General features: G+C 45.0%; 1 protein-coding gene and 1 long non-coding RNA gene across 31 annotated transcripts in view; one reads left to right on the top strand and one right to left on the bottom strand.

Annotated features, from left to right (window-relative positions):
• Window positions 1-14395: 14395 nt before the first annotated feature.
• On the bottom strand, window positions 14396-16661 carry LOC120821592 (uncharacterized). Its single transcript, XR_005712568.2, has 2 exons — window positions 16299-16661; window positions 14396-15222 (listed from the first exon to the last, which is right to left on the bottom strand). It is a non-coding gene; the product is annotated as an uncharacterized LOC120821592 (long non-coding RNA).
• Window positions 16662-16989: 328 nt separating this feature from the next.
• tspoap1 (TSPO associated protein 1) overlaps window positions 16990-27033 on the top strand; it is a 49355-nt gene continuing 39311 nt past the window's right edge. For 20 of the 30 annotated variants that reach the window (XR_013468262.1, XR_013468263.1, XR_013468264.1 and 17 more), the window contains exon 1: window positions 16990-18850. Coding sequence is in view for 26 of the 30 variants with exons in the window: in XM_078106161.1 (XP_077962287.1) it covers window positions 18017-18850 (834 nt within the window). In the remaining 4 variants the exon portion in view is untranslated. Of the gene's footprint in view, window positions 18851-21617; window positions 22846-27033 lie in introns of those variants that run through there. The other 10 variants (XM_040180336.2, XM_078106163.1, XM_078106164.1 and 7 more) reach the window with 7 other exon arrangements.

A 27033-nucleotide genomic window follows, 5' to 3' on the forward strand; every position in this document is an offset into this window, starting at 1 on the left:
TTTCTCACGTAGGACATAATTACTGCACATAACTAATGACTCTCAAACTGTAGCATACATTTTTTTTATTAAAAAATAAGGAAAATAATGCAGGTTTTGTGTGTCCCTCTGCCGGCCAACTTAACCTCCATCCTCCAACCTAAGGAGGATTGGGAGAACTTTTCATTTTGAACATTATTAACATTTTCAGGATCAATCAACATCCATCCAATACAATGATCCCTCTTTGTAGGACACCAAAATCTAGCCACATTTTAAAAAACGTTCGTACTGTGCACTGTCACCCTGTGGCCGCTAGTCGGCATTCATCTCACACAAGTTAGTTGGATATAAGAACCATGAATTGAAACGAGTGCGTCGACACAACGACGCAGACGCAGAAGCATGCTCCATCCTTTAAAGTGACAGTACACCCTAATTTGAAGCAGCATCTGTCACTTCCCCAACCTTGCATGTAGACCATCTAACAGTATGAAAACCTCCCTGCCCCCACTTCACCCGGCCAGACATGTTTTAACTCATTTGAAGTTGGCGTTTCTATCCATCCGTCCTCTATCTATCACTTGGGATGATGTATTTATTCGGTTAAAAGATGTAAACTGAATCATGGGGATACAGCGCATGAGTAATGTATATTATGTATGTAGTCTAAAGTAAGATTACATTACAGCTCATTTAGCAGACACTTTTATCCAAAGCGACGTAAATTACACTTTAAACCCATGGCTTTTTCACATTTTTGGGGGAGCAATTAGGGGTTAGGTGTCTTGCTCAGGGACACTTCGACGTGGAATATGGGGCAGCCTGGAATCAAACCACCAACCTTGTGCTTGCAAGCACACCTTCTCTAACCCCTGCGCCACAACAACTGATCACCAGAGTGTGTCTTTGGACTGTGGGAGGAGGCCAGAGTACCTGGAGAGAACCCACGCAGACCATGCAGACGCCACACAGAAATGCCTCTGGGCAGAGTCGAACCCAGGACCTTCTGGCTATGAGGCAACAGTGCTGACCACCACACCACCCGCTAACATGATTTACATGATTTACAGTCATAATATAGTTTGCCATAAAATGTACTAATGTAGTTTGCGATCATTAGAACTTTGACAACTTGCTGTATTTGCTGTAGTATTCATACAAGTTTGTGAATTTGATGCATTTTCTAATGTTGTGTTTCTCTTCTTTTCTCTCCACACGAGGGCGCAGTTTCCAGCGCTGAGGACGACGGGCTTCTTCTTCTGCTCTGCAGTCACTCTGAGACTTTGACCGGGAAAGCCCGGACGTCTCTACTGTACCGCGGTGATGCACGCTGATGTCTTCACTGATGCCCTCAATGCGGTGGGTTCTGGTGGAATTAAAACAGACCTGCAACCTCCTGAGCCACATTTCTAATAGGAGAAACAGAGAGATTATGAAGCATGTGGCTGAATAGGCCAAGGGAACAACCAAAGGGCTGCATGCTCCAACCTGCTGTCTGAGGTTGTTGGTTGAAGCCCCTTTGAGCGGCGTGCATTATGCCTTGAAAGAGTTGTGCGGTTTAGCTCGTAATCTCTAGGTGAAATACAAGAAATTAAGTCTTTGTTACGAGAAACAAAGAGTTGTTTAGTGTGTGGCGAGGTAGCACAGCTGAAGAGCTGCTGTCTCAAATCTATGCCTGCACCCATAGGTTGATGGTTCAAGCCCAGATGTGGAATAGCAGCTAGAGTTTTGAAGTTCTCTGCGACGCAAAGCACATTCTCACGGTTAAATAGGAGAAATAAAGTTTCTCAAGTGTGAGCAGGACTGGTGGCGTAGTGGTGTAGGGGGCCAAAACCTCTATAGGTGCTAGTGGGTTCAAATCCCACCACTGCCAAGTCTTGAGTGCGCTACCATGGAGGTAGTAGTGGGGGCATTGTCCCCACTGGTTGTTCCAGAGAAGTGAACGCAGGGTGTTATGCAAAAACTGAAGATGAGTTTAGGTGGAATTGTCAAGAATCTTTTCGATGATGAAGTTCAAGTCCCTTAATTAGCTTCACTGCATATTGTAGCTTCTTTGCCATTGCATTATACTATGCATAATTCGACCTTGAAGTCCTCTGCTCCTCGCCCAAAACCTCCTGTCTTTCCTCTGTGAACAAACTGTCAACAAATGTCAGCTTCGTCGGAGCTGGGAGGACCTTCATAACAAACCTGAAGAGGAAAATACAAATTGCAGTAGATAATATTGAGAAGTTTCCTACCTCTGAGCGTCAGGACAGAGAATTGTAGCTTTTTTTGCCATGGCATTATACTATACTTAATTTGACACGTGACTATTCCATCTTACATATTTGGACTTTTTTGAGGGGAGAGGGTTACTTCCTGTGTAATAGCACCTGTGGACTACTTTAAACTGAATAGGACCAAGTCTGGCACAGGACGTAGATTTGTTTACCCTTTTTAGCGCATCCACCAATTCTGTTTGGTTCAAATTCAACTCATTTTCCCATTTGGTGTGAAAGGTGACTATTGTAATTAGGATCTGGTTGTAAAGTTTAGAGATCAGTCCCTTCTGGGTGTCCCAAAGTGAATACCAATGCAGGAAGAAAGCATGAACAGCGTGATTGATCCTCCAAGATGCACCAATCCGTCTCAGGGGCATTAACTCTTTATTATGATATCGTATGACTGTCAGTTGCCTAATAATAAAAGATTTAGGAAGAGCCGGGCCACCCGTGTCATGGCAATCTACCCTCCCCTCAACAAAAGCAAATAATATGAAGAAAACATTGAGCCATTCCATACATTCTTGTTCATTACCTTTCTTATGAATGAAATTAAATGAGTCCGTTAGTAAGCAAGGATCGATGGTCGGCGATCTACTGGCACTGCCTTTGCGATCGACCATTGGCCACCCCGGGTTTAAAATAACCGATCAATCGAACGGAAAAAAGGGACTTTCGCATAATAGATGCTGATGAGAAAAGACGTCGACACCCACAGCCGCAGCAGAGATGTTCCCTCAGCAGGTCTGTGGAGCGACGCCTTCTTCTTCTTCTTCCCAGATGTCATCCAATGAAGAAATCAAGTGTTGACGACCAAGAAGCAATCAAGTGAAACACATTGATCAATAGTACATCTCAAGGTGTCAGAGAGAAAACCAGAGAGAAAATCAAGACGTTCCGATTGGCTTGGGAATCTGATTAGATGATCTACATGATCAAAGTTTCCTCCAAGTGATACGTTGAGGGTGTCCGCTGACAAGGAGCGTCTATGAGAAGCAGCGTCGTGGAGACTTGGCAAGGAGCGCGCGTTAGTGGTCGTCTGCTGCGCATGAGTCATTGGGTCAGCTGGTGGAGGAGAGCCAAAGGTCGACGCACTCGTTTCAATCCATGGTTCTAAAAGTCTTGCGTGTGTTGCAGAGCAATTCACCGCCAGAACAACAGGCGGAGTAACGTGTTTTTGTCGAAGACGACCTAGAGAGTCACGTCTTTGTGTGTGGAAGTTGTTGGTTTGTTTATTTATTTATCATAGACTTTATTGCCCCGTGCATCGACACTGCTGCTTTTCATCGCGGAGAAATTTGTCCCGTAGTTTCCTCCACAACTTTGTGCACCTCTCGACCGGCAAACCAGCGTTTGCGGAGATCTCCCAACATGAATCATATTTACGCATTTCTTCCGACCTGGGGCCTGTTGGTGGCTGAGACCAGCAGCTCCTCAGCTGAGATGTTCTTTTTACCACAACACCATCTTTTTTATTAAATACATTTGATTTAACCTTTCGATCTGCGATGCCCTCTGTCCGTCCGGCGTTTCTTCATTTTTAAACACAACAGCGGCTACCGACGGCAACACAGTGTTAGCGTTTAGCATCAGAACAGCGCTATAGAAATACCTGTTCAGCAGGTCAGCGTAAGTGTTCTCGCATTAATAAACCTGACTCACCATGTAAATTGTGATTTGAACTGTTAACTGAGTGCATGTTCTTGGGTTTTACGCCTCTGCTTCGTTTAGAGGGGAGTAACAAGCTGCCGGGGGTTGAGGTCGCACGTGAATGGAGCTGTGCGCGCCGGCGTTCGAGTGGGTTTATTGTTTTCGGGGCTTTTGGATGAACGACAGTGGTGTGGGTGTTGAACGGCATGAGACTGCATGTTCTTTGTCTCTGTTTAACAGGAGGCTTTTATGTAACTTAACTTTATGTAATTCTGAGCTCTATTCTATGCCATACTGTTACTAGTTGGTAAAGAAAAACAATTGGTTATTTCAGGAATCATTTATTAGCCAAAATATGTCAAACATACAAGGAATTTGTCTTGGCGGTTAGTGCACGACAGTAGACAGACAAGACAACAGTGCACAGGTAATAAAATAAAGTGGAATGAAATGCTAATGCAATGGGTTAGTAAGAATAAGGCTATGGGTTAGTATAAAGCAAGGGAATAAAGTTAAACAAATTTTAAATATTAAAAAGTTGAAAAATATTAAGCATAAAGTGCACTGACAAACAAGTAACAGACAAGACACAAAGTGACAAGTGACATAGTGATGAATTGCAGTTAAAGTGACATGTGCAGTATGAGGGGGAGTGACCGGTGGAGTGATATAGTCAGGCAGTGGGGGACCGGGCTCTGTTGATGAGCCCGACTGCCGACGGGAAGAAACTGTTCGTGTGGCGGGAGGTCGTAGTCCTGATGGACCTCAGCCTCCTGCCAGATGGAAGGGGCACAAACAGTTTATGTCCGGGGTGGGAGGGGTCGGCCGCGATCTTTTTAGCTCGCTTCAGAGACCTGGAAGCGAACAAGTCCTCCAGGGACGGCAGATTGCAGCCGATCACCCTCTTTGCAGAGCGGATGACACGCTGAAGCCTGCCCTTGTCTGTGGCTGCAGCGTACCAGACGGTGATTGAGGAGCAGAGGATGGACTCGATCATGGCCGTGTAGAAGTGGACCATCATCGTCTTTGGCAGGTTGAGTTTCTTCAGCTGCCTCAGGAAGAACAACCTCTGCTGAGCCTTCTTGGTGATGGAGCTGATGTTCAGCTCCCACTTGAGGTCCTGGGTGATGATGGAGCCCAGGAAACTGAAGGAATCCACAATAGTGACGGGGGAGTCACACAGGGTGATGGGGGAGGGTGGGGCTCTGTTCCTCCTGAAATCCACAACCATCTCCACTGTCTTTAGAGCGTTGAGCTCCAGGTTGTTCTGGCTGCACCACGACACCAGATGGTCAGACTCCCACCTGTAGGCGGACTCGTCCCCACCAGAGATTAGTCCAATGAGGGTGGTGTCATCCGCAAACTTCAGGAGCTTGACGGACTGATGACTGGAGGTGCAGCTGTTGGTGTACAGGGAGAAGAGCAGAGGGGAAAGAACGCAGCCTTGGGGGGAACCGGTGCTGATGGTCCGAGAGGCTGAGACATGTTTCCCCAGCTTCACGTGCTGCTTCCTGTCAGACAGGAAGTCTGTGATCCACTTGCAGGTGGAGTCGGGCACGTGCAGCTGGGAGAGTTTGTCCTGCAGCAGAGACAGAATGATTGTGTTAAAAGCAGAGCTGAAGTCCACAAACAGGATCCTGGCGTAGGTTCCTGGGGAGTCCAGATGCTGGAGGATGTAGTGGAGGGCCATGTTGACAGCATCGTCCACAGACCTGTTGGCTCTGTAGGCGAACTGCAGGGGGTCCAGGAGGGGGTCGGTGAGGGTCTTCAGGTGGGACAGGACTAGCCGTTCAAAAGACTTCATGACTACAGAGGTCAGGGCGACGGGCCTGTAGTCATTGAGTCCTGTGATCCTGGGCTTCTTGGGGACAGGGATGATGGTGGAGGCCTTGAAGCAGGCTGGTACGTGGCATGTCTCCAGGGAGGTGTTGAAGATGTCAGTGAACACCGGAGACAGCGGGTCAGCACAATGCTTCAGGGAGTGAGGGGAGACGGAGTCCAGACCGGCTGCCTTACGGGGATTTAGTCTTCTAAAGAGCCGGTTAACGTCTCTCTCCAGAATAGAGAGGGTCGTTGCTGGTGGGGGAGGGGAAGGTGATAATGATGAAGAGGCGTGAGCACCTGATGGGCTGGGGGAGGGAGGGGAGGAGGACTGCAGCAGGTTGGTGGAGCTGTGGGGGATGGGATCAGGACATTGTCTTTCAAATCTGCAGTAGAACTCATTGAGCTCGTCTGCCAGGCGGAGGTCATTCATGGAGTGGGGGGTTTTTGGCTTGTAGTTGGTGAGGTGTTTGAGGCCTCTCCAAACCGAAGCAGAGTCACTTGCTGAGAACTGTTGGAGTTTCTCATTTGTTGTACACTGTCCCAGGTGTCTCCTTAATTTGACACATTGAGGCTGTGCTCCAGGAGTGCAGTCGGAAATAAAGAGCCCACATTAAAGAGAAATACATTTCTTAGTGTCCGGTCATCATTTTAATCAGGCTACATGTACACTTTCACTAAACATTATGTGTTCATTGCTGGATTACATGTCGCTCTCATAGGATATTATTTGGAGGATGGTAAAAGTATTTCCATACGAGTCTTTAAATGCATGCGTGGGGTGGGCTACTAAAGACTGGACCCCAAAAACGAGCACTCCCAAGGTCACCTTCACGTGTTGAGCTCACCTCACCAAACCCACTTTTGTGCGTCAACACAAAATCGTCCACCAGCTCAGCCGCTCTGCAGTGGTGCAGTGGTTGCAATACACTCAAACAAAGTGAAAAACTTATCAGGATCCTTCTCATTGAATCTGGGCATTAAATGCAAATTAGCGCCAACATCGAACCCAACCTGCACAGACCTAGACACTGAAAGCTTATCCCCACAAATTAAACTCAATTTATACTGCTGCAAGTCTTCTTGCAGCAGTATAAATTGAGTCTATCTGAATTTGCTGCTCAGTTTCTATGTTCACTCGGATTCTCTCCTGCTCAAATTGAAACATCAACAGCTCCTTCTGCTGCTCAAAAGTCAGCCCTGACGTGGGTGCAGACACCGATGTTGCCACAGCTGCCACGTCCAACAAACACTCCTCAGACCTCAAAACGCCACTCTCCACTAAAGCTGATGTGGCGAGGATAGGGTGTAAAAGGGGCATTAAACTAAATTAACAAACAACGCCACCTGGGGAATTTCACCCCGAGAAATAATCTGGGAAGCACAAGGAACACAGGTTAGTTTACTCTGTGAGGCAAGACACTCAGTTCACGGTTTCGAAATATAGATTCATTATAAATAGTTTTAAAATGAGTGCAATTTCATTCATCCCAAAAGAAAATCAATAGAAAATCAATTAGAGGGCTGGAGCTGAGTGGATGGACAAGGGGGGGTGGACCCACCAAATTGAGCACAAACTCAAAACCACCCGACGTATTGAGGAGCCCGCTTTCCAGGACACAGCTGTTTTAAAAACACAACAAATTGGTGGAGAGTTATAATAAAAAAGGAAAACAAATACAAAATTACAATAAGATGAACATCCATTCAACAACGCACAGGGACACAGCCCCGGTTAAAACACAGGCGTGATAAAGGTTTTAAAAAGGTATGAACCGGGGACGCCAGGCAGTGCAGCGTGGCGACCGATACTCGGCACGCAAAGCACCAGACAGACCGCACGCATATGGCGTTATATTTGTGCCACAATCCTGAGCGCGTAATTTTAAGTTTTGAGCACAGAGAACTATGTTGTAGCAAAGAAAAACATCCCGTGCGCGCAGTTTACTGAGGTGCCCTCGCCACAAACTGGTTTTCTGCGCGCAGGCAGCGGTTGCTGCGCTCGCTCCACCTCTTCACGCTGCGCTCGCTCGACGTTTCACTCACGCGCTCGCTCGACGTTTCACTCACGCGCTCGCTCGACTTGCAGCAGCGTTACATTTGTGCCACAAAACCAACCAATCAGAGAATTAAAGAAGGTCAATTGTGATTGGCTGTTGGTCTCCAATCACAACGCTAGTAGAACTACCTACAGCATCGCGGAAGCTCAGCGAGTTGTTGAAGTTTGCAGCATTTGTGCTAAATGCTAATGGCCTGGATTAAAACACTTGCTGTTCTCATCATTTGCTTCGGTCATGTCTGATGGTCGCTAGCCGGACTTCTAATATCACTCGTTTTCGTCTTCTTTAGGTTGTGATTGGAGACCAACAGCCAATCACAATGGACCTTCTTTAATTCTCTGATTGGTTGGTTTTGTGGCACAAATGTAACGCTGCTGCAAGTCGAGCGAGCGCGTGAGTGAACCGTGGAGCGAGCGCAGCAACGGCTGCCTGCGCGCAGAAAACCAGTTTGTGGAGAGGGCACCTCAGTAAACTGCGCGCACGGAATGTTTTTCTTTGCTACAACATAGTTCTCTGTGCTCAAAACTTAAAATTACGCGCTCAGGATTGTGGCACAAATATAACGCCATACATTTAACGCTACATGGAATCTGCGTGAGGAAGAGGAGGAGGGTCCATGTCGCTAAATACCAACTTTCCACCAACCACTTTTCCCACCCGGTGTCACTCCGATCTGCGCATCGCGAAGAAAACCAATCGGGTGTCTGAAGGCTAAAGGTTTATACTTCTCATTCAACCACAATCAAATTCACTGTCCGGATAGCGCCATTTATCTAGATAGTTTTTTTTGTGTTTGTGTTTTTAAAACGACTAGCCGGTAGTAAGTAAGTAAGGAGATGTTTTTAAAATGTAGTAGAAAGTACAGATATTTGCGTGAAAATGTAAGGAGTAGAAGTAAAAAGTCTGAAAAATAAATACTCCAGTTAAGTACAGTAACAAAGTATTTACATATATATAAATAATGTGTATATATAAAACCACACAAAGTGGGTTTTGTTGTATTTTCCATTCCGTTGTCTCGGAGTCCACTCTATGACAATGGAATGGAATCTTCAAGGCCAAGTTCCATACAAATTAGATTAATCTGTTCATTGCGATTCTGACCACAGAACTGAGATGCAAGCAGTGGTTTCACTGACTTGTGCCTGATCTCTAAGATTCAACAAACGGAGGATACCATCCCCAAAGAACATCAGATCCTTATCACCAAGATCCAAGAATTAGAGGACGACAAAACCGTCCTTGAAAACATCTGCCTCGACTTAAAAAAAAAAAAAAAGAGGCATTTTTGGGAGAGACGGATGGAAGACCGGCAGACGGAGATGGACAAAATGAGGCGCAAGATGCAGGACAAAGAGACAAAGAAATAGGAGAGAGAAGAGAAGAAAAAGGAGACCATCAAGGACGTCAACATCAACGTGCCTGAGACTGTAGTAAGTAAGTAACACCTTCCTTCACCTCCCACTCCATCCTACCTTATCCATCTACCCCCGCTCCCCGTAATTGTTGACCTTACTTAAAAAAATGAGTGCCCTTAACTAATTTATGCTTAATTTGTTGACCATACTGAAGGAAACTTAGTAAAGTACACTTTCTGCTCCGGAAAGTTATGAAACTTATGATTTCAAGTAACGTTTACTTAAAAGAATGAGTGTCGAAGAACTTTCCCCAAAACCTCGGCTGCACTCGGCTCTAATACGCATGCACACTTGACCCCCGAAGACGTAATTTCCTTTGAGGCGGCTGCTGGAAGCGGGAAGAAAGCGCTGCTCGGTCCAGAAGGTAAGTTTCAGCTAACGTTACATGATAAAATGTTACCGTTTACTGGCACCGTTCTATCTAGCAAACTTACTCGTCCATTTGCCATATTCTTCACGTGTTAGTTAACGTTGGTTATTGGGGGTTAACTTTTATCTCAGCTAGCTAACGTTAGCTGTTAACATTTAAGCTAACATTAGCTTGACCATCAGTGTGGGACCTTCTAGAATAAATCTAACGTTAAATATAACAACAACTGTACGTTAGTAACGTTAACTTGCACTGCACTTATACGACGTCACGTTTCACTTAGCGCTATTACAATTGATGTTAACGTTAGTTAACCGAAACATGTATTAACATATTTAATGTGCGACAGGACGGTAGCGGTTATTAACGTAATAACGGTTAAACAACGTGGCCGCCTAACGCGCGTGCACGGTTACCTCCCACTCCATCCTACCTCATCCATCTACCCCCGCGCCCCTTCCACTCGCGCTACACAGCGCTAAATACCCCCCCGCAGGCATGGACCGCCTCCTCATTCATTGGTAAATATCATTGCCATTGTATATTTTATTCCCTGTGCTCTAGGAAGTGTTTTTTTCCAACTTTATCGTCTGGACAGTAGCATGGCACGGCCTCTGAGGATGAGGAATCTTTTTCATCTCATCCATTTCGTTCTTTGGCTAATGCAAGGCTGCAGATGAAGATGAGGGGATTTCTGTATCTGCCCATATACCCTGAACCTGGCCAATGACCATAACCATTATTTCCCCCGGCGCGCCCAAACACCAACGCCCCCCTCCTCATCTTCATTTGCGGCCTTGCATTTTGCCCAAGAAAGAAATGGATGAGATGAAACGGGTTAATGGAAGGCTGCAGATGAAGATGAGGGGATTTCTGTATCTGCGCATATACCCTGAACCTGGCCATTTGGCCGGTGTTTGGATGAACTACCACGGCTGGGTTGACGAATCAATAGTGACAACTTGTGAAGGTAGGCCGATAGTTTCATTCGTCCGTCGTTGGAAATTGGGATCTCGGTTTGATTTTTCAAGTTATGCATTAGGCAAGGTAGACACACATGTCCCCCTCTATAGTTTCAATAATGCCATGCCAATATTACATTGATGCCATGCCAATATATATAACATATTATCATACTTCATATTTGTAATATCATAGATAATAACAAGATAATATAGGACTAATATCATATAGCATTATGTAGGACTAATATAACAAACATGCCATCATACTTAGTATTTCTAATATTATATAACTTAATATCATATACAGTGTTTTCCCTACCATTATTTCCCCCGGCGCGCCCCAACACCCACGCCCCCCTCCGGTACGTCCGCCCCCCCATAGTTGGGAACATAGGGGAAACACTGATATGACATAATATAGTAGAACTAATATAGGAGATATGGCTTTATACTTACTGAGAACATAATATCGTAGAACTAATATCATAAAATAGCATCGTATTCCATATTTCTAATACCATTTAACATGATATAGAACTAATATCATAAATTTAGCATTATATTTCAATATATTACATAATATCTTATTACAATATCATAAATATAATTGAACAGATGCTATTTTTACCACTAGCCATGCCTTTAATACAAAGTATAGAGGGGGGCATGTGTGTCTACCTTGCATAATGTATAACTTGAGAAATTAAACCGAGAACGCAGTTTCCAATGACGACCGAATGAAACTGTTGGACTACCTTCACAAGTTGTTACTATTGATTTGTCAAACCGGCTGTGAGGTTATCCGAACATCGGCCAAATGGCCGGGTTCAGGGTATTTGCGCAGATACAGAAATCCCCTCATCTTCATTTGCGGCCTTGCATTTTGCCCAAGAAAGAAATGAATGAGATGAAACAGGTTAATGGAAGGCTGCAGATGAAGATGAGGGGATTTCTGTGTGAGGTTATCTGAACATCTGCCAAATGGCCGGGTTCAGGGTATGTGCGCAGATACAGAGATCCCCTCATCTTCATTTGCAGCCTTGCATTTTGCCCAAGAAAGAAATCGATGAGATGAAAAAGATTCCTCATTCCTCAGGCGTTGTGCTACTGTCCAGTCAATGAAGTTGGAAAAGAACACTTACTGGAGCACAGGGAATAAAATATACCCATTGAATGAGGAGTCTGGTCCTCAAATGCCAAAAAGTTATATGCCCCTCCCCCATTTTCCCCCATTAAAAACTAAAAAACTAAAAACGCAAATCCCACTCCATCCTACCTCATCCATCTACCGCCACTCCCCTTCCTACCGCGCTTCACAGCGCTCAAGACCCCCCCCCCCCCCTACCACCACCACCGGCGCCGCCGCCATCACAACGCTAAATACCCCCCTATGCCGCCCCCCCGCCCTCGCCCCTTCCACCTGTGCTTCACAGGGCTAAATACCGCGCTGCAGGCATGGACCGCCTTCTCATTCATTGGTAAATATCATTGCCATTGTATATTTCATTCCCCGTGCTCTAGGAAGTGTTTTTTTCTAACTTTATCGTCTGGACAGTAGCATGGCACGGCCTCTGACGAATGAGGAATCTTTTTCATCTCGTCCATTTCCTTCTTTGGCTAAAGGAGGGCTGCATATGAAGATGAGGGGATTTCTGTATCTGCGCATATACCCTGAACCTAGCCATTTGGCCGGTGTTTGGATGAACTACCACGGCTGGGTTGACGAATCAATAGTGACAACTTGTGAAGGTAGGCCGATAGTTTCATTGGTCCGTCGTTAAAATAAGAGAATAAATTTAAAGTTACAAATTATTTTAAAAGTTAAAAAATAAAGTGCACTAGCGAACAAGTGACAAAGTGACGAGAAAAATGACAGTAAAGTGACGTGTGCACTATGAAAGAAAGTGACCGGTGGAATGTCAGAATCAGTCAGTGGGGGACCGGGCTCTGTTGATGAGCCCGCCTGCCGATGGGAAGAAACTGTTTCATGGAGTGGGGGGTTTTTGGCTTGTAGGTTGTGAGGTGTTTGAGGCCTCTCCAAACCGAAGCAGAGTCACTTGCTGAGAACTGTTGTTGGAGTTTCTCAGAGTACAGTCGTTTAGCATCTCTCACCGCCTTGCTAAACTTGTATTTTGACTCTGTATACAAGTCTTTGTCCCCACTCCTAAATGCCTGATCCTTCTGCAGACGTAGTGTTCTGAGTTCCGCTGTGAACCAGGGTTTGTCGTTGTTGAAACTCACCCTGGTGCATCATGGTACACAGCTGTCCTCACAGAAGCCGATGTAAGAGGTTACAGCCTCTGTGAACTCATCCAGACTGTTAGTAGCAGTCCTGAAACCATCCCAGTCTGTGCAGTCCAAGCACGCCCGAAGATCCTTGTTGGAAAAACTGCAAATAATGTGTGTCATGATATCAATAAGGCTAGACTACACAGGGTTTTTGCTACCCTCAGCTGGCAGACATCTTGTCTGCCGAGATTAGGGGCGCTGGCCTCGGGACGGACGTTCTGTCCTGTGAGGGTAAACAATCAGTCTTCTGTACGTGCGTAACCATCCCTATGTTTTGATGCCATACCTGCAGAATATATACCTGCTCCAAAGATGAAAACCTTTGAGCAGGCTTGGCGTATGACTTGTATGTGTGTCAACTCTGCATCCTGTTTGCGAACATTAAATAACCTGTTTTGATGATTTTACGCTGGTGTCGAGTGAGAATTTTTCTGACAATCCTCCAGCACCTGACTGGTCCAGTTCTTAAATTCCCTCACCACAGGCTTGCAGAGCTTTAGTTTCTGCCTGTATGCAGGAATCAGATGGACCATGACGTGGTCAGAGTGTCCCAGTGCAGCACGAGGGACGGCGTGATAAACCCTGCTTACTGTCGTGTAACAGTGATCCAGCGTGTTCTCCTCTCTGGTGGGGCATTTAATAAACTGTCTGTACTTAGGAAGTTCATGGGTGAGATTTCCTTTGTTAAAGTCCCCGAGGGCAATAACTAAGGAGTCCGGGTTGGTCCGCTCCACACGCCGTATCTGGTCGGCGAGTGTCCGCTGTGCCTCGAACACGTTACCCACCGGCGACATGTAAAGTCGCACGTCTGGCTGATACAACTACACAATAGCAAGGTGAGCAGTAGAACTACAGCAGGTGACGACCCCTGGCTAATTAAAAGATAAACTTACTTTAAGATGCTTCGTCATGTTGGAGTCTTTGGACCCTAAAAGGAGGTAGTTTGTGACACCGCACAGTTGTCTTCCATTCTCCCTTCTCTTTCTTTAACATGAAATGCTTATTGAATTTCCAGGGTATAAGCATTCCTGCCCCGGCTCTGTTGTTCCAGCTCTGGCAGCTGCTGCTCTTCAGACTCCCGTCAGCAGCTACTCAGACTTTTCATTCGTTTCCACGTTGGGGCTTCAGGGAAATGCATCAAGTTGCCTTCATTTATTTAGAGAGTGCACAGCAAAATTCTTAGAGTTAATTTTCCAGTGTTAGACAAAAGTGTTGAAGTGCAGAGTTGAAATCACACTGCATAAAGTTGATTTAACTCTTACAGAGTCTTACAGCGTCAATTGTACGAAAGAGCTGAGGTCATTATCCAGTGTCAAGATCAGATTCATTTGCGACACTTAGAGTTAAACTCTTTCATAGGTTTGAAATGTAACTGGCGCATGGAGTAGAGAGGGTGATCTGGGAACCACAAGGTCGGTGGTTCAATGTCATTATGCTGTTTTCAGCTATTAACAAATAAAGGAAATGTTTACTCCAATCTGCTGTCTACTGGTTATCACTAGATTATACTTACAGACCAACTTATTTTACTGTTCACTACAGTGATTCACTTATTGATGACACATGTAGACATTAGTAATTGAAATATATTTATTAACGTGTATAGTCCTATACAAACAAAAATGTTACCGAAATAAAGACATCTAAATAATTCAACTAATGAATATCAAACCATAAAACCAAATATAAAGAATAAATAAAAAGATAATATGTAATGTACAAAGTCACAAATGCAAGAAACCAATATATAAACTAATTACAACATGTATATTACAAATAATTGGACTTAAAATGCTGGATGGAACTCCCCCTATTATTTCTCTTCTTTCCTCCTTTCAGCCTCCCATCTCTGTTTTTCTTTCTCAAAGAAAGCAGACCCCTGGAACTCTCTCCACGTCATTTCCATGTCCATGGTCTTTGTATAGTGAAAAGATTTTAACAGAAAATATACTTCCCTGTTACTCCAGGGAACCCAGTGTGAATGTGACGACTGTATGGGCCCTGCTTCAGTTCCATCTTACAGAACAGACACTTCCGACCTGCGGACTGGCGATCAGTTCTTTTCCTCTTCTGCGGTCCTTTCTCTGCCACCCTTTTCTGTGTGGCATCCAGTTCTAGCTGAGAGAACTTTGTCTCAGTAAAGTCTACAAAAGGCATTTTGGGGTTTGTCAGACCTTCAGCACCATAAGTTTTAAAAACTTTAGTGGAGCAGTAGAAGTATTGGACCGGGCCCTGCTGGTAGAAGAAGTGGATTGAAGAACCATCATTTTCACACCTAGACTTTGGCTGGCCACAGGAAAGACACCTTTTCGTGTGTCCCTTCTTTTGCCTTGGTGGTTGTTGTTCCTGCTGCTTTTCCATGATGTCGAGTGCAATCTTCTCAACAGAGGCTTGAGTCAGCATCTGAACAGGTGGAGGTGGGTGAACAATTGCAACACATCGTAAAAACTGGCACACTAGTGGTCCCAGTCCAGAGGAACTGAGCAAAGGAACTGTACAGGACGTGATGCTCAGACACACACTCACGGAGGAACCGCCTCATGCAGTAAAACAAGTCCAGCTTGATATTAACGTTTGCATTAAAATGTGATCTTGAAGCACATGTGTTTCGGGAGGTTACCAGAAGTGACATCGGCAACCTTAATAAAATTTAATACAAAAGGCTTTTCTTTAATTAAACTGAAAAAAATGAAAAGTAATCTAAGTTGTGATTATGAGCCGTTTGTGTCACCAATGATGGTCAAAAATATTGATATAATTTACCTGTCTACCCACTGGTATTGTGCCTTTTCTATGCCTGCAGCGCTGTAGCGCTGTGCCAGTCCCTCGTACATGGGCTTCAGGGACTTAGCATCAAAATGAACTTTAATGAAAGATTAAACTAGTCGTGATGCCAAATATATCATATATTCCTAATATAATAATATAATAATATATCCTAATCATTGAGGCATTAATGTGTTTACATTTGACTGACTTTAAACAATTCTGGTCGTTTAAACTATTACAAGATCCTCATTTATTAGTTGAGTAACATCTGTGATATGCAACTAGTAATTGATGCAGTCAAACACACGTGAACTATAAACTAACATGTGGCGTGACACTGACATAAATGCATTTATAGACATGACACTTGTACTAAAGTACAGTATTTATGGCTAACGACGTTTATAGTTTACTATTCTCTCAGTATGTGCATAATATGTATACAGAATATAATGTAATATACAAAATTATTAGCATTATAAATATACAGGGTATAGTGCAACATATACTATATTGTTAGTATTTACAGCTAAAGACATTTATAGCTGGCTGTTCTCGAAGTACGTTTACAGTATATAATGTTTAAACAGTATATGATGAACAGTTAGAATCTGTGTTAAATGACGTACAGCAGCAATCGCTGCATATTTATCTGAATAATATATATAGATAGATAAATAAATATTACACATTATATGTCACTGACTTACTGTTTAGTGACTTCCTCACAGCGCGAGGTCCGACGGAGGTGGACTGTCGCTTCGGTGCTCTTTCCCGGGTAGACTGACGGAGAATGTCCGGAGAAACGCTTTACATCCGGGTACACGCTCGGTCCGCACAACAGCGCCACCGGTGGCCAAAGATATATTACATCCGTAGTGGTTTAGCACTAACATAGAGAATGAATGGGTTTTGGTTTAGGGATTTTCGCTAAAGAATTCACGGGTGCCGCGCATGCACATTTGTCCCATATTTTCCTCCACAACTTTGTGCACCTCTCCGACGTTTGTGGAGATCTCCCTCCATGAATCGGGAGGCCATCCGCGCGTCCATAAGAAGGTCTCAATGATTATGTGGCCTTCAGGGAGTGTTGGCAATACTGAAATTATTGTAAAAAAAGCACAAATAACAAATCTGTAAATACAGCTACTAAAGGCCTAACTGTATATTAAGTAGAGGGTTAAGCGGTAGGAAAACGTTTAACTAGAAGCATATGATACGGATATCTAGAATAACTAAAAAACTTTTATTAAACAGCATAACTCACCTCGGTGTGTTTTTGCAAATGCATTGCCCTTTCCTTTCAAAATCGACATTTAATCTCAATTGGGTATTTACGGAAGTTTTAACGAGTTGCAGCCGGTGCTCACGCGCTGAGAGGGGACGCAAGGAGGCGCACGTGAAGGCATCATTGTGCCTGGACGGGTCAGCGCAGTGACGCCGCGTGACACTGTGCGCTTCACAGGTAAACAAACCCCTTCTAGCGTGGCTCCCCGGACCTTTAACAACAACAACAACGACGTAAACACTCGTTGGCCCCCGCGGGCCTGCTTTTGACGCGGGCCAAATAAGCATCTTGGCCGAAAGAGGCGGAGTCCGTCGACGAGAAGTTAAAACATGAGACCTGAGAGTCCGCTGTTGAGTTTGATACGAGTTGTGGGCAGAACGCGTAACGGTGAGCTAACAGGCTAACAGGACGCAACCGCACAGCTAACACCGGTTAGTGGTCATTCAATACACGTAAGACTGTTATGCGGCTTACTAAATAGCCATAAATAAATTGGCATGACCTATCGCTGCTCGGACATATAATAGCTTGCTAAATTGTGAATTAGACCCCGTCCTCCGTAGTGACCGCTAGCGGTCCACCTGTTGCGTGCTCGTGCTGTTTTATTCTCATGTTGTTGTCTGTTTAAAAGTTGTTAGTTCTGCCCGGTTTGGATAGAACACATTAAAACAAGTGTCCGGTAGCCCTGATTTGCCGGTGGAATGCACATGTAATTCACCATTACGTCATGCATGCATCCATACAAACTAGTTAAGACTTACCAAGCTCGCACCTTTAACACATCCGCCTTGCTCACTACTGCATAGAGAAGTTTTTTCTGAAAAGTCCTAAATTAATTTATTTTTAATGTGCTTGCTTTTCTAAAGCTCCTCCGAGTCCTGCCATCTTCTCCTTTTCATCTGAATCCCTCCTTTAACATAAATAGTGAAATCATTGCCTGCTCTCCCCACTCTTGAAAACCTCTTAAACACTTGAATGCAGCTGTAACGCTTTCTGCTATTCTCTCGCGCCTCTTCAGTGACCTGGGGTGATCGCTGCACGCTGCATGTCTGATAACCAACTGTCGCCCACTCGCACGGCCCTCTCATTTCCGATTGCATGGACCCTTTTTAGAAATCCACGCGTCTTGCCGTTCCTCGCATGTTGTGCCGTGAACGGGTCGTGATGAGGGCGGACAGGGATAACCCTCCAACACTGTCGTCCAAGAAGCCGTGCCGGGTCCAGGTGGACTGCGGACTGAAGCTTGGGAGGCTGCGGACTGACTGGGAAGCAGAGAAGAAGCAGATCCGGCGGGCCCGTGGACCCCTCTCTGTGGAGCGCCGGTGCCTCCTGCAAGAGGCGGAGCAGGATCGGCAGCAGGCAGTGAGGGAGCCGGCGGCGAGGAAAAGGGGCCGGAAGGACGGGCCCTCTGACGGAGAGCGGTCGACAGGGAAAGCGTTTTTAGGTTTGTGCAGTGGAGAAACCTACAGGAAGCTTGATCATCTGCTGCTGACGCTGTACGAGAAGATAAAGGGCAAGCAGCCGGTCCATAAGCTGTGTCACAGGCAGGAATTTGAGCTGGAAAAAGCCGTCTTCCTCTGCCACCTGCTAGAGGCCCACGGGAGAGTGCTGCAGGGGAGGCACGGGGCAGGACACCCCAGCTACATTTCTAATGGTCTCTCAAGAAAATCAGCTCAGGAAAACGGCAGTAACTCCTGCCAGACAAAGCCTCTCCTGACCTACTCAGGGGCCTCGCCACACGGGGCCCAGACGGCCCCCCACTCGGCTAATAGGAGAATCAAACCAGCTGGGAGAGAGCCGCATTTAGGGGGGGCCCTCTGTGCCGCAGACCCCCGCACCACCGCTGCAGTCGTGGACACCTGTCGGAGCGGCCTCCTGGGTATTTGTCACCCTGACGACGCTCCCCATGCCGGCCGGGACGACCGCCCCCCCTGCTGCGCTGAGTCCTCCAAATGCACGGACGGAGACATGGAGGTGAGCTATTTCAGTCTTCCAAATTCCACACATGGTTCCCAAATAAAGGGAGTGTAAAGGATTTAGTGTTTTCTATTCTAACTCTGGAGCTGCTTACTGTGTGTTGGTTGCACTCCTGGCATATAGACAACGTATGATGTCTTTTTCTGTCGGGGTTTTACTCCATAGTCTCATTACATAATTATGAAAACCAGAAGGATTGCAGCAATAACATTCTTCTTTTTAATGAGATGTAAATCAATGTAGAACTAGGCTTGGAATAAATTAATAAAAAGATGATCATCACGGTAATTATACAGGAGGGCAATGCTAACCAATACCATCAAAACGTATTGACGATATACAAAATGTAATTTTATTGTCAGTCTTTTGCCTCAAATCTCTTCTATTTGAACCAAGCTCAGCACATGGTCTAATTCTCAGCCGCCAGTAATGTTTGTCAGGGCAGCAAGTGGTGTGTCGCCAGCAGTGTAAAGATGGATAGATAAACAACAAGAGGAGTATGATTCGACATGCGAGCACATGTGGGTGCATCTGTTCATGACTCTTGTTCGAGTGGCAGAAATGGGTCAGTTTTTCTCAAATTTTGGATTCATGACATAGCGAGGAAATTTAATAATTAATCAAAGCTTCCAACTGTGTCTAAGCAGCCGGGCCCGCTTGCGTGGCCCTCAAAAACAATAATCGACTCGTGCCTCTTTCAATTATTTATATGATATTTTCAATAGTGTGTCAATTGTTATTCACTTTATTACATTTGCTAATGACAATAGTTTTTTTTCATTGTTTTTTAAAATTTCCTTTTTAGGTTGAATACAATGCTATTTTTGCTTCTTTTTTTTCTTCTTTGTTTGCAAATTCAGAAATAGTTAATTCATTATGAGAATATTTCTGAGTGCTGCTTATGAAGAAAGGTGCAACAGTGAGGATACACATTTATGTATGGTGTGCTTGCTATTTAAATGGCATTTGTGATTTTCTAAAATAATCCAAAGACAGTTTAGATAAAACGATAGAAAAGTGTGTTTCCGTTATTTGATGTGATACAACCCAGTTGGACGAGATGTATTTAACCAGCAGTCGGCTCTTTGTTCTCGTGACAGCACACATTGTCAAAATATGTCAGCGCGATGACTGAACGTCGATCCCACTCTGTGCCGAGCGTAACGCTGTCTGACATGCATTGAGTTATGCTGCCTGGACGCTTTCCTTTGTTTTACAGTCACCAAACGTCTGCTCTATTCAGCGTGACGTAAGTCCACAACAGCACGGCTGTCTGATTGTCGGTTGTTTTCCTGTCGGCACCTTGGTTGACCTTTTTGAGTTTTCCTTTTGTTGTCGTAAGTAATGGTCAGTGGAGTTCACGTCAGCAGGCTTGGTTCCAGACACGGCCCATCAGCACACTGTAAATAATAAGGGAATACGCTGAAGCTGTGATGTGCCGCGTTCGGACAAAGTAGGAAGCTACTCTCCCCGGAGTGATCTGTCTGGCTGAGAATCTTACATTTTTCCATCTGTGAAAGTTAACCTTTTTTTTTATTCCTTGTGTTACTGAGTGCACAAATCGTAAGATAGGATGTCACTTTGATTTTCAGCCTGAGCGACGGTAAACACTCGTGGTGTACCAGAAAATTGCCACTTGCGAAAAAAGATGAAGGCACTACGTCTATTTTTAACTTTGCCGCACCCGGCTGTGGCTTTCCTAACAGTGACCTTTTTACAGCAACACAAGGCAGACAGTCGCCTTTCATCAAAACAGCCACACGCCAAAGCCTCAGCGAGCAGTCTTTATGTGCACTTTGATACTGTGTATGTTCGCAGCGGATGATTAAAATAACATTTCTGACTGCGATAGTAGCCGACTCTCAAATGCAAACACAACAGCATCTGTTCCACAGTTGTGAAGTCCACTCTAGTGGACATGACTATTTTCCACCCGAGTTGATTGATTTGTGGAATTTACCAACTTGTCCCCAGCTCGCACCGATCCGGTGCACTAGATCAGTATCTGCACCAGAACAGAGGCGATCGGGTTATTAAAGGACGCTTTCTTTGTCTGTGCCATTAAACCCCAGTGCAACCAGCTGCACGTATTCTGTCGCAGCAGGCGGCAGTTTTAAGTGCCACTGACCACGAGTCCCAGTGAGTTGTTATGGTTGTGAAATACGGATTCCAAACTCATGCATTTTCTCTACTCAAAGCTACTACTACTAGTTTAATAGCAGCAGCATTTATTCATTTATTCAAATTATTTCCTTCTATTTTATTCACTGTTCCCAAATAAGTTAATCAACCCCCTACCAGCCCTCCCAGGCCGCTGCCTACTAATGAGATTCATTAAGCTGCTTTGCTCAGTTGCTCATTGGATCTAAAATAACATATTATTTAAGGGAGTTGGGCAGTGCGGCTAAATGACAAGATCATTAGTAAACCGACTGAGTTATTCTTTTGCATTTACACTTTTTTAGAGCTATATCACCAACACAAAAGCAGCCTTCATCACCTCATAGACATGTTATTTGTTACACTGAAACCTCCGAATTAGCCTGGACAGGACCCACTTGTTCCCCTGCCTGCCTCCAGCAGCCTCCCTACGTCGCAGTGTGGATGCCTATTGATTGTTCAAGAGGCAGCCGACATCATTCCAGCGTCATCTCCATGGAAACGGGCTCCGGTCGCGGTCATGATTGGGCCCCGACTCAAAGCCTGCCTTTTTGTGATAGGACGGCGGAAGCAGTCCTCCCCACCCCCCTGCTCTCTTGGCGACACTCGCTGTCTTACACACACACACACACACACACACACACACATTTTCCCTGCGTCCTCTTTCTTCACCTATATGACGCTGTAACCGAGACGGGATTAAACCGCCTGCCGAGCCGCATTGGATGTGGATGAAATGCCTCTTGCACACAGCGGCGTCAATGAGAAGGACAGACTCGCAGCCGGAGAGTCAACGTGCCGCCCACACCTCCGCCTCGCTGAGAGGACGGGGACCGGAGTGGAGACCTGTTAGTTAAAACCATCTCTTCTTTTTTTTTTTTTTTTTTGGTACCTTCTTCCTCCATTGCACGTCTCTCCTTGTTTTGCTATCTGTCGGGCCTCCCTGAGCTATCTCGCCGCTACGAAGGTTAAATGGACTGTTGTGTCTTTTCCGTTTTTCTGCTCATGTAGTTATACTAATGTCCCCCCCCTCGCCATCCTCTGACGATAGCAGAGCGGTACGGCACGGAGAAACGGTGGGGGGTCTGAATGCTACTCTGTGATGAATACTAACCACAGGATGCTGGGGAATGCTAGCAGGAGGACGACACGCATTTAAGCCAAGGCTCGAAAATATTGTGGATCCCTTTGGAGCCGGTTGTCCTCGTTTCGGAGAAACGTCACAGCGGCAAGAGGCGGGGGGGGGGTTCTTTACACCTGCTGATTTAACTGGGGCTGGGTCTTGGATATGGCACACAGACTCAGAGACAAGGAACCTCACTGGTACCGTTTCTGTCAGCGTACTATCCCCACTTTATAGGGGCTACCAACCCAACCGAGCATGACCGTAACAGTTTCCGTGAGCCGCCGGAGAGGACGGTGACAGCTTTTATCGCTTTGAGGTCCAGCAGCCACAGCTGATTCCGGGTGATTCTCCCCCGGCTGAAGAAACCACTGCTATGGCTCTGTGTCAGCCGGGCGCCTCGTTTAGTCCTGTTGATTCCGCCTGTGCCGCTTGACTTCGACAGTGAGCGATGTATGACCTTTGCACCCGGCCTGAGCAGCCCGAGCCTGCACCGGCACACGCAGACATGGAGGGCGTTGAGGCGGCGGAGGCTCCCGGGCAACGTGAGCTGGAGTCGAGGGGGTCGCGAGAGGAGGACGAGGAGCAGCGCGAGCTCTCGGACAAGGCCGTCCCGATCCCGGCGAACGTCACTTCGTCATTGTTGGGGAAAAGGCACCACTCGCTTTATGCAAACCTCAATGGTTTCGAAGCGGAAGGCCTTCGCAGGGTGAGTTTGAAACATTTGTTGAGTCGGCAGGTGCCTTTTGTGATGGTTGCCGTCAAAACGTTTGGGGGCCTGTGGAAGAATAGTAGAAAACTCAATACTGCTCAAGCCTTTTGGTTTGCACTTTAATATCTTGGCTGAAACATAAACAGAATGGTGAAGTTACAGGTTCAAACAGAATATGTGTTACATATTAGAACAAGTTGTTGGATTATCGTTTGTGCTGGATCACAGGGATGTTACCCTGAACTTGTGTGTCGGCATTTTCTCGACACCTCATCCAGGGCCGTGCTGTATCAGCTGTAGTAGGAACAGAGGGCTAGTAAGTGTTTTGCTGACTGCCGGTGATGATGTCCATAATTTCACACCTCCCGTATTTTGTGTTAGATCAGATCACTGACATTGAAAATCAATAGGAAACCCATCGGATGTCAAAGTTTGCAATGGCCGCTCGTAACATTGTCTTTACAGAGTGAGACGTGCCTCCAGAATAACTGGAATTACTCTGTCCAATCCCAAAACGGATATTATTGTTATGTACCTAATAAATGGAAAAAAAGTAGTAGTTTTTGATTGTTCAGCGGCACTAAATACAGCTGGCAGATGCAGTACACAAGTAAAGTACCTCTTTGGGTACAATGTCTCTATAAGACACCATGAAGATAACTGAATCTACATGTGCCATGTTGAGCTGCTCCGTGACCACAGACTGCACATGTGCTTTTATGTTGGCCCGTCCAGTAATAATCAACTTATCTTACATTGTGTGGCCATGACCGTCATCATTTTTACAATATTGACATATTGTGGAATTATGGAGGTGACCCCGATAAACTTTACGGTAATTATTGTAAAATGGATATGGGATTTTATTTAGTTGCTTTATCGTGTGACATATTGGGAGATTAACATGAACACATTTACTTTTATGACTTTTTGTACAGTATAAATGGACGTGACCTCGATAAGACTGACTTCAATGAATCTTGACGTGAATTGACGTGCCATCAATCCTGTTTGCTAAACTAGACAGCGCCCGCTGCGTTTGACTAAAGATGAACAGACGGGTTGAGCTGCAATCATCAGACTTTCTTTCGCTCATTTTAACAGAATGAAAAACTTTATTGAGTGACGTTCTACTGTCAATGCGCTGCTTCTGTTCCATCATCTGTACTTGTGTGACTATGCAATTACATTATACTTTTTATCATTTATCTTAAAATTGTCTCATTGTTATTTCATTGCATTGCATTTTTTCTCAATAAAGCATACATAATATTTCATTATAGTAGTCACCGTGAAGGACCTTTTTTTTTAAGCATTTCTCCACACCATATTCTAATATCAGGTTATGTTCATTCTTGGCTAAATTTAAGGCTAGCTCAATAGCTTGTTCAATTCTTCTTTGGAAAGGAATGATTAATAATAGTTATTATCTTATTTCTGCTATGTTTTCCTTCACCAGTTCTTTCATGAAACCTCAGACTTTCTTTTTCTCCTTTGTTGGGTTGAATGTATCCGTGGTTTCATCCTTTAACCAAAGTAGTCTCCTGTGTGCAACATTGCCCGCCGTCTTCCCCACCCCCACCACCTCATTACCCAATCACCAAACAATGGCCGTGTAGTGAGAACCCCTAATGAACTGTCAACACGCAACATGGGAGGAGATCCTCAGCATCAGAAGCTGACAGGGAGAATCATACTATGAACTAGACTAGATTATTTGGTTATTTTGTGTCTCCGGGCCTGTCAGTCTTACACTATTGTTAGTATTCAAGCCATTATTTGCAGTGGGGTTTTCTTTGTTGTCCTTGTTGTTTTGTATTATATTCATAATGGCTGACTTTGTTTGGTATGTGTGTACGGCAGGACACATTTTTATAAGAATATAATGAATCTCTGCAGCTCCTGGAGAGTAAAACATTGTGAGAAGATGCAGACCTGGTGTTTCCCCAGCAGAATGCAAGTGGGTGAAACTGTAGCTGGAAGACTGCATGATCTTCCTCAACCCCGGTATAAATGGTGTGTATAGAAAGATGGCTGCTCTTATAGTGTCTGTTGATGTTAATAATCAGATCTCCTTGATCCTATCTGGCATTGTATACCACAGAAGAGTTCGGGTTTTGTGGATCGAGTTAACGTTTGATAAGGAAACGTGTTTCTCCTTGTATTTCTCCTTGTTTCTTCCAATTGTCTTCTGAAATCTTAAACTTTGTAGTGGAAATGTGTAGACGATTCCTTTCATTGTGTCTGTGTGTGGGTACATGTGAGTGTTTCATTGGCCGGACACGTTGTAAGACTTGTGAATAATTGATGGAGCAGTGAGAGGGGAATCTCTGAAGTATTCGTCTCGCACTACTCCAGCCCAAACATTGCTGTCTGTGTGATTGTGTCTGTCTGTCTGTGGGTGCAGTGAGGGATAGAGGCTCTACGAGGGGATCCGACGTTGCGTTTGCTGTCACATTCGTTCACAGTTTTGAAGCCAGAACTGCCCCCCCCCCACACCCCTCGCGCTCTGCCACGTCCTTCCACGCTCGCCTTGGGTCTGACGAAAGACATGCTGTTGACCAGTAGGTATAGTGTGCATACTGGTGCACAGGTTTTCGGTGCAAAGATTGCACTCTGTCCAAACATGGAAATATATGGCACACTCAAAACGGCATGAGACTTTACTGTACTTTCCCCCCTGCAGCTGCCCTTAAGAATACAGCCGCCAGCACCTGAGAACTTCTTTTTACATATCTCTCATAAAAAAAGCAAACATGCACTGTTATTATTATGAGGATGATGATTGTTATAAGGTGTGGTTTCTCGGCGCATCTTTTGACGATTGAGAACCGTTTCTCAATTTCCCCCGTTGTCTCTTCACCTTCTGCTAATGCTCTGATTAACCTAAAGTACAACACTTTCATTCAGGGTGAAACCAACGGCACACAAGTAACTAGGGTTTGTAAAGGTGGCGAAACGTTTGTGTCACAGCTCTGTCATCAGCTGTTTGTATCTCCCAAAAGCATGTTTTCATTCACAAGCCACCAGCTAAACATTTGGCCAAATGCTCTCTGCTGTCTGTGACATATCTGCACCATTTGGTTCTGCTCCCACACTGCTGGAGGGACTAATCCCTTGATTACCTGTGCCCCACCCCCTCTCCCACAATGGGGAAACCTATTTTGCCTGGAGGAAGGAAGGGAGACTCATTTTGTTGAATGTCAATAAAGGTCGCCCAGGCATTTCATTACTGGATTGCTTCTGCCAGATGTGCATTTATTGAATGTGACTGGTAAAGGCTCGTTGTGGAGCGCTGTTATGGCGTCTAGACATTTGAATTGTTCAGACTTTATTGTTCAAGGGTAAATGACGGTGTGTTCCATTATGGGCTTTGTTGTCTGGAAAGGGACTCTCAGGCCCGTGTTCTTCTGAATATGTTGAATATATACAGTTTCCTGCGTTAAGCTACCTCCTAGATCCTGATACCACCTGATTGTGTTGAAAGTCGACTGAGTGGAAAAGGGCCAGTAGCCAATTGGTCAGCTGATGTGTTTTAGATATTTAAGAGAGAACTTTTTAGGGGAAAATCCTGCTGTGGATTTATGTATAGAAGAACAGTGTTGTTTAAAGGTAGTTTTATAGTGTCAAGGACACCAATCAATATATTGTAACATCGGCAACAGAGAGAACAAAGACTCCAGCATGATCGTGTTCAGTCATCAAGTTCCATTTAAACCAGCAGGTCAGTGATATTGGAGCGGCCAACTGATCACTAACAATTTGAGGATTTTATAACTGGAAACCTGCAGTGGGATCTGAGCTTGTAGTGGCGAGTTTCTGTCTGGGCAGAAGTGCAGGATGACAGTGGCTGAGTAGGAGGAGGGATTGCTTTCATTTTCTTTGGTGACCGTCCTTGCAAAGCTGTTTTGATCTTTTTTTTTCTCCCAATGTATTGGATGCACATCCACTTCTGGCTGCATACCAACTCGTGTTGGCCAGTGACATCGGCAAAATAGTGGGCCCGTATTTGTCGTATGCTTATGCTTGCTTTGATGTTTTAAATCCTCATTTAGAAATCAGACCCATAACCTTTTATCAACTATACAGATCCTGCCGAAACACAGCTCCAGTTTTAGTGTCTTTAATATGCATAAAAAATGCGCCATCAATATTTGTATATAGGAGGATGCATAAAAGAATTGC

Source organism: Gasterosteus aculeatus, chromosome 7 (assembly GCF_964276395.1).
Source record: "Gasterosteus aculeatus chromosome 7, fGasAcu3.hap1.1, whole genome shotgun sequence".
Taxonomy (NCBI): Eukaryota; Metazoa; Chordata; class Actinopteri; order Perciformes; family Gasterosteidae; genus Gasterosteus; species Gasterosteus aculeatus.